Here is a 7,799-nt window from a genome sequence, read left to right as displayed (position 1 = left end):
CTAACTACTACCATGTCCCTGAAAATAAGACCTAGCCGGACAATGAGCTCTAATGCATCTTTTGGAGCAAAAATTAACATAAGTCGTTGTCTTATATTATAAAGACTCGGTCTTATAGTAAAATAAGACCAGGTCTTATATTAATTTTTGCTCCAAAAGATGTACTAGAGCTGATTGTCTGGCGAGGTCTTATTTTTGTGGAAATACGGTATGCTGTACACCTAATGAAATATGCAGCATAGAGAATGTAGTCAATAATATTGTGATAGCGTGGTACGGTGTCAGATGGTTGCTGGCCTTATGGTGATCACTTCTCTAGGTATATAAATGTTGAATAACTAGTGTGTACCCTTGAAACTAATATAATGTTGTATGTCAGCTATATTTTAACAAAAATCTTTTTTAAAAAGAGAGAGAGAGACAATCAGGTTGTCCCTGCAGGTCCCCTGGGCTCCTGGTTCCTGTCTCCAAGCCAGCACTGCAGCTCGCTCTGGGTGGTGGTTTTCCTTTGTGCACGTGAGCCCGGTTTCTCTTGACACCACCAGGCATTCGCACCCTCAACATGCTGAGTCGATTCCAGATGCCGGGAGCCAGGACCCAGCTGTCACCACATACGATGGCAGTGTGTCACATCTGGGCCACACGGCCGGTGGGCCTGCACACATTCACCATGTATGGCCACTATCTTTTGTGCTTCTATTCTCGTAGACGCATCCCTCCTTGAAATCACATACTTTTCTTTTTATGTGTGTATTATGTTCTCACTTGCGGGGAATGTAAGCTCCATGAGGTCAGGGGCCCTGTCAGGCTGGTCACCACCGTGACCTAAGTAACAAAACAGTGCCTGGAACACATGAACATTCAGGAACTTTTATGCAGCTTATAAACACTGACACAATCTCATACATACAAGGTCAAAGTCACAAAAGTCTGCCTTTCCACCTGTGTAGTCTGAGCCCAGTAAAACGTGAACCATTTAGTGTGGCTTCGTGTCTCTCCGAGGTACATGCTCAGACCCCCATAAATGCATCGTTTACTGTGACTTTGTGGTGATATTTTGTTTTCAATTTATTTTCCTTTTCTGTTTGCCAGTGTTGGGGGTGTTACATGAAAATAAGATGATTTTTAAAAGTTATCGAAAAATCCTAGCTGCCTTCCCATTGCTCAGGAGCCAGCAATCCAGCTGGCTTACCTCATCTCTTCCTGGTGGCTATTGATGGCCAAGCCCACAACAGCCCTCCATTCAGCCTCTCTGCCTTTCCCAGGGAGGGACTGGGATGCGCTGGGCCTTGTTTGATACAGACACAAGACTCTCACACATTGTCGGGGAGAGAAAGTAGTAGGATCTTTATGGAGGAAAAACTGACCCCAGAGAAACAAAGGCAAAAACACAAAAACACAAATGCACATTGCTGCACTATTTTAATAGCAAAGGACTGGAGACAACCCAGTGTCAATCAAGGGTGACTGGTCGGATAAACAATGGTATGTCCTCATAACAGGGCATTTTAGAGGAGAGCGTTTCATGTGGCTCTACAGAGCAACATCCAGTATATTGACGGGGAAGAAAGCAAGATCAGGAACATGTAAAATAGTATGCTATCATTTATCATTGGCTTACGTATATTTTTAAAAGGAAGGGTAAAATAAAAATGGTGACTATCTATGGCAGAAGAAGGCAGTAGGTGGAGTGGCATAGAATACAGACTTCTCTGAATTCAGCCCACTTTGTGGACTTCACTAGAACTGTATAAATCATTTACCTAATTGTAAAAAAATTACAATGAAAAAAGCTGTCTCTCAAAGTGTAAGCAAAACCAAGTGAATAAGCATAACCCCGCTTCATGTTTGGGGCAGAGAGAGGAACTTCCCAGGTTGTTTTAAAACAGAAATTTGACTATGTCCCCAATGGCATAAACCCTAAAGACAAAAAGAACGGCAAAAGAAAAACTTTAATTGTGTTGAGTGATAGTTTTGTGATGATGTTGGCATTGTCTTTCTGGGGATTCTGAGAAGGAGGTTTTCAGGTGAGGGAAGAACAGCATTGAAGGACCAATGAGCTCTCTTTGAACCCTGCAGTCCTGAGCTGAACTGGAAGGATTAATACAAACTCATGTAGTATTTTTTCTTTAAAGAAACAAACAAACAGAAGTTAATAGTACGTATTTCCAAGCTCTGCCCACTAAAACCAAGACACAACGAGCAAAGAAGACTGATGGGTACCCCTCGCACCAAGGTCCGATTACAAGAACCAAGGATCCCAGGGAAAAATGGGCGACCACAGGCTGGGGCATAAAACATATGAGATGAGCTTGAGATACCTCATAGTAAAGACATGTAAAGACAATCACAAAGCTATCCAAGGCCCCAGGGTCATGTCAAGGGTACTCAGCCACCTTGAAGCAGTTCCCAAGAGCCAAAGACAGCCGAGACACTTAACTGCAATGGTCTGGAATATACATATCAAGTGTGTCCAAACCAAGGGTTCATCGTGTACTCAGTGACCCAAACGACTCCCGCTGGAGACTGACAAAGGGGAAGAGCCGAGCGTTTCCCCGGCCTTTTTTATACAGACCAGACCTCAAGCAAACGAAACAGTTGATGAGAAGAGGTTTCTCTTCAGGGAGAACGGCAGCTAATAGGTACAGAAGAAACATCTACATGCAACCCCTGAAGGGGTCATGGCTATATGCACAGTCACCAGTGGCTGCTCAGAAAAGAGAGGCGAGGGGGGTGGGTGATGAGGGTAAAGGGATCAAATATATGGTGATGGAAGGAGAACTGACTCTGGGTGGTGAACACACAATGGGATTTATAGACGATGTAATACAGAATTGTACACCTGAAATCTATGTAAATTTACTAACAATTGTCACCCCAATAAAATTAATTAATATAAAAAAAAAAAATTAGAACCATTTCTAGGTATAGTAAAATAATTTTATAATTCTCAATCTTATGATTTTAATTTTCCCAAGATTCCTATAAAATTGAGAACATTATCACACTCAATTTACACGTAGAAAAAGAAAACAGAACTTAAGGAGATTACACAATGAAGATCCTAGAATGAACAACAACAAAAATAGTTACCTGGACTTAACAGTTTAGACAAGCTATTGAGTTAGCATAGATTATTGGCTGCCCCAACTTCCCCACTGTACCTCAATCTTGGAGACACAACATGCGGGTATAAGAAGCTAACGGAACACAGAAACTTAGTAATTTACCACTAACTGCAAGTAGCCCTTGGGAAGACCAAAAGTGATAAGAATAGCGTTGGAAGGTGGATCAGAGATCAGGGAAAGGGAATGACTGGGGAAGAGTTTCCTCTGCTTTATGTTCATTGTTTTAGCAGATCCCTGCTCACCCACTGCTGCATGAAGGCAGGCAAGAGCCAGTCAGAGTTGACACAGCCTCCGGGCAGTAATGACCACTGGGAATGTGAAGCAAAAATGTCCAGTTGGAGAACTGTTCATTAGAGTTCAGACGATCAAGAACTCAATGGATTCTCTGGGCTTATCACTCATTTACAGGCAGCGGTGGAATTGCGAGAGCTATTCTATCAGTTTTGAAACAAGTTTGCTGCAGAGGAGTGAATGAGCAATGGCGTTCGTGTTCTACCCAATGAATCTGAAAACGTTTATCCATAAAGACACATGTGCTCCAATGTTCATTGCAGCTTTGTTTACGGTGGCCAAGACATGGAAACAACCAAAATGTCCTTCGATAGATGAATGGATAAAGAAGTTGTGGTATATATACACACTGGAATACTATTGGGTGAAAAGGGGAAATTTGGACACAGACAGACGATCACAGAGAGAACACCACATGAAGATGGAGGACTGGAGTAATGGAGCTACAAGCCAAGGAAGGCCAAAGATGGCTGACCTGTCACCAGAAGCTCGAAAGAAGTGAGGAATGATCCTCCCCCTACAGGAGTCAGAGGGAGCAAAGCCCTGCCATCATCTTGATTTCAGACTTCCCGCTTCCAGCACTGTGAGACAACAAATTTCTATTGTTCTAAGCCACCCAGTTTATGGTACTTTGTTATAGCAGTCCTGGAAAATTAATTCATTGTAAATATTAAAGCAATTATTTAATGTAAAAAAAAAAAAAAAAAAAAAAAAAGAGAGGCGAGAGCCCAGGGCTCCCACGGGGGGACCTAGTACGTACCTGTAGGAGGTCTTGCAGAAATAAACCTAACTGGAGCCTGATCGAATCTCCAGATATAATTGCTGGCATATGAGAGACAGAGAAGACAGAAGAAATGTTAAAAGACATGACAGAGGCGCACCCAGGAAAATCCAAATGCTGAGAAATTTTGCAGGACAAATGGCCCAGCAGTCTGTCTCCTAGCAGACCCTCCCATCTCAGGCTGCAGTGTGAGGAGCAGTGCTGCAGGTCAAAGGAGGCTTGAGAGGCGTATGGGCAAATCACAGAGCCTGGGCCTAATTCAAACCAACAGGCGGAAAGTCACGAGTCACTCAGAAATGTGAAAAACGACTGAATGCTTGAAGGGATTAGGAACTGTTGTTATTTTTATAGGTGCCTTTGGTATTGAATTTAGGTTTTAAAAGTCCTTATGGTTTAGAGATACAGGCTGAAATATTTACAGATGAAATGATGTGATGTCCAGGACCTTCAAGGTTGTCCTGGGTGGGGTAACACGAGAGGTGGAGCAAGACTGGCCATGATCGAACACAGGCTCATTATACCAGTCTCCCTGCATCTGTACGAGTCTGCTACATGCAGGATAAAAACGCTTTAAAAGCCCCTGCCAAATTCTGTGAAACCGTGTCTCCTGGAGAGGGGTGTACATTAATACCTGGAACTACCGGCTACTCTGACCTGGCACACATTGGAGCTGGTGGCTTCCACAGGCGCAATCCCCAGGAGGGGCCCGAGCACCCCAGCATTCCTGCGTGGTGCTGAGATGGCAGGTCTGGGTGAGCAAGCCACTGCTTTAGATGGGGCCTGTGCAGCGTCCACGTCACACACCAAGCGAGGCGGGGCACCGACTCTGCACACCTCTGCCCTCCTCACCTGCTGGAGGTGAGAGGCTTGTCCCCAGGCGCCACCCCTGTCCCCAGGCGCCACCCCTGTTCCCAGCAAGAAGGAGGAACAAGCACCTGCTGTGACATCTTAATTTCAGGAACACAGACAGGCCCCTGCACTCTCCTACTGGAGAGTTCTGCACAGGGGACTGGGTGGCTCGTCACAGCACCATTTGGAAACACAGTTTTAATAGAGTCCTGTATCAAACCAGTAAAGCAGATTTGCAGGCCCTCATCCTGTTGCTGGAGACATGGCAGCTGAGCCCATGGGAGGAGGAGAAAAGTGTCAAAGGCAACTCTTGACTGCATCTCGTTCTTTTCATCTGACAAAATAAGACGAGGACAGTGTCCCCGAAACATCTTGATGTGGGCCAGCCCACTCACCTAGCAACACACCTCCTCTGCCCACTTCGTACCAAGGCAAACAAAGATGTCTGAATGACATCTGCAACGAAGCCTCTCCTAGACTGACGTGTATTTGGACACTAAGACCTCCTCACAGCTCACCAGCTTCTGAGTTTTAATCTGGACAGTGTCTTCCAGCCCAGACCCCTCCATGCCAGCCCAGCCAGTCCCTGGAGAGCATTGCCCCCCCTCTTCCATCAGAAGTAGACTCCCCGGAATCAGTGACAGTTCAAGTGTCTTCATTAACTCCCTGCGGCCAGATGTTGCCTTACGGGCCAGACCAGAGTCCCAGTGGGGGAGTGATCCCAGTTACCCGTGTTTTCTTTCTTAGTCACGTATCCCAGCAGGTCCAGTCTGGACAGGAAGAGGCCCAGGTGTTCCCTCCTAAAATGAATGTGGCCAGCTCATGTTCAGGGACATGCCAGGTGGGCAGCGAGGAGCAATAAACTTTATTTCTTCAGTTAGAATCCCAGGTTGTGTTTTTTGAGCTGTGATTTCTCAAAAGGAAGCAATTCAGGCGGAATCTATGCTTTAATGTTGGTCTCTTGGACTAGAAGAATCTACGCGGGGGTCCCAGGTCCCGCATGGCTCTCTGGTGAGAAGACTGGCAGCATGTCACAGAGGGGATGCAGACAGGAACAGAATGCGGGGTCGTGGCTGAGGGCCAACCCCCACGCCACGCGTACAGGGCATGACTGGACCCTCAGCATGACCCAGACAATCAGGAGGCTGACAACGACCTCAGACACACACTCATACGCCATTCACACCTTATTTTCTAAAGCTGCCCATTCCCCTGTAAAAGATTTCAGAAAGTTAGTGCGTAATCTAAGGGAAGGGCCCTAAAGCAGGAAACCAAAGTGATAGCAGCTTTGGGTTTGGTGGCTGCCCTTCTGTGCGGGTCCCTGGGCCCAGGTGCAGCACTGCCCAAGACACCTGGGCAGGGTCGAGGAGGGCACATGGCTGTTGCAGTGAATGCCCACCGCTGAGCCTTCCGGGAAGAGACCTGAGCCCAGGTCTGCACATCCTGTGCCCCCTGCATCCTTAGAAGTCGTACGGGGACACAAAGATGGTGACCTTGGACAAGTGGTTGGCCTGGAAGGAGCGGCCCAGGTATTCCGACATGTCAACATCCACCTCCAGCGTCTGAGGCCCCTCCAGGGTCTGCACCAGGATCAGCTCCCCCGTTTGGCGGTCTGCGCGCTGCATTACAAAGTGGCCCCGGCCGTTCCCACCCACGATGCCGAACCTCAGGCTGTTGGGTCCGGGTCGGCCAGGCGCTGAGGCTGTAGCCACGCGGAAGAGTGCGATGGGCGTGGTCAGGTTGGAGGGCAGAGACAGGTAGTGGAAGGAGATGGTCTTGGGCAAGAGGCGGCAGGGTCTGCTGTCCATGGGGCAGGGGTTCCGCTCACACTGGCTGGAGCAGAGAGGTGAGATGTAGGCAGTTAGCCTTGGGGAGATGTGGAGGGGCCGTCCTGACCTGGCTTGTCCCCTTCCTGCCCTCTTGCAGAGGCCACCGAAGTGACCTTGAGTGACCTTTCCCAGCCACGGGTCCCTTGCCACAGGCGCTGGGAGCTACAAGTAAGTGGGTGCCGCTGGCATCAGGGTTGCCAGGAAAGAGGTGCTCCCCTAACCCACCTATGCACGTGTGCCTGTGTGTGCATGCATGTGTGTGTGCCTGTGTGTGTATGTATGTGAGCACGTGTATGTGTGTGTGCTGTTACTATAGCTTTTACAGAAAAATAAAGCCAGGGGAGATTAAACAGCAATGGTGATGTTGGTTATTCCGACCAGGCACCCCTGTACGCGTGCTCAGACCTCCCTTGGTGACTGGGATCCCAGCAGGTAGCTGACAACCTCCTGGAACACGTGCTGAGCTTCACCAACACCCAGGATTATTCATTCCTGAAGCAGGAAACCCTGTCTGCCTTAACCCTCTGGGGCCAAGGTAGGGTCAAGGGCTTCTGATTTTTCCCACCTCAACACAGATGCCCTTAAGGCTATCTGGTGAGTCACATCATCATGGTAACTAGTGCAGGTCAGTCAGGGATGTCCCCACGGCTATGACATGCAGGTCCCTCTGTCCCTTGCTCACTGTCCTGAGGTCTTCACTCTCACTAATAGCCGCCGCTCTTCAGCCACTGCCTTTCTCTCTGCTTCTAACCTGCTGCAGCCCCAAGCATTTCAGGTACCTCAGCGTGGAGGTAAAGACACATGCTAAAGACAATGCTACCACTGCTGTGATCTCTTTTCCAGAAGGAAATGCACGCACTTTGTCCTCGTTGTAGTTATTCTCCCTAAAAGGCCTGCCCCCACCTTCTGAAAAGAGAAAGC

The 7,799-nt window shown here is 47.8% G+C and overlaps 1 protein-coding gene across 3 annotated transcripts in view; it reads right to left on the bottom strand.

Moving 5' to 3' along the window:
• Positions 1-2,930: 2,930 nt before the first annotated feature.
• FBLN7 (fibulin 7) overlaps positions 2,931-7,799 on the bottom strand; it is a 36,433-nt gene continuing 31,564 nt past the window's right edge. For 2 of the 3 annotated variants that reach the window (XM_081068353.1, XM_081068354.1), the window contains one exon: positions 4,521-6,882. In XM_081068353.1, coding sequence (XP_080924479.1) covers positions 6,510-6,882 — 373 coding nt within the window. In that variant the 3' untranslated portion in view covers positions 4,521-6,509. Of the gene's footprint in view, positions 4,001-4,179; positions 4,242-4,520; positions 6,883-7,799 lie in introns of those variants that run through there. The other variant, XM_081068355.1, reaches the window with a different exon arrangement.

Source organism: Rhinolophus hipposideros (genome assembly GCF_964194185.1).
Source record: "Rhinolophus hipposideros genome assembly, chromosome: 12".
Lineage (NCBI taxonomy): Eukaryota > Metazoa > Chordata > Mammalia > Chiroptera > Rhinolophidae > Rhinolophus > Rhinolophus hipposideros.
The sequence above is the reverse complement of the archived record's forward strand: the minus strand, read 5'-3'. Positions and strand labels throughout refer to the sequence as shown.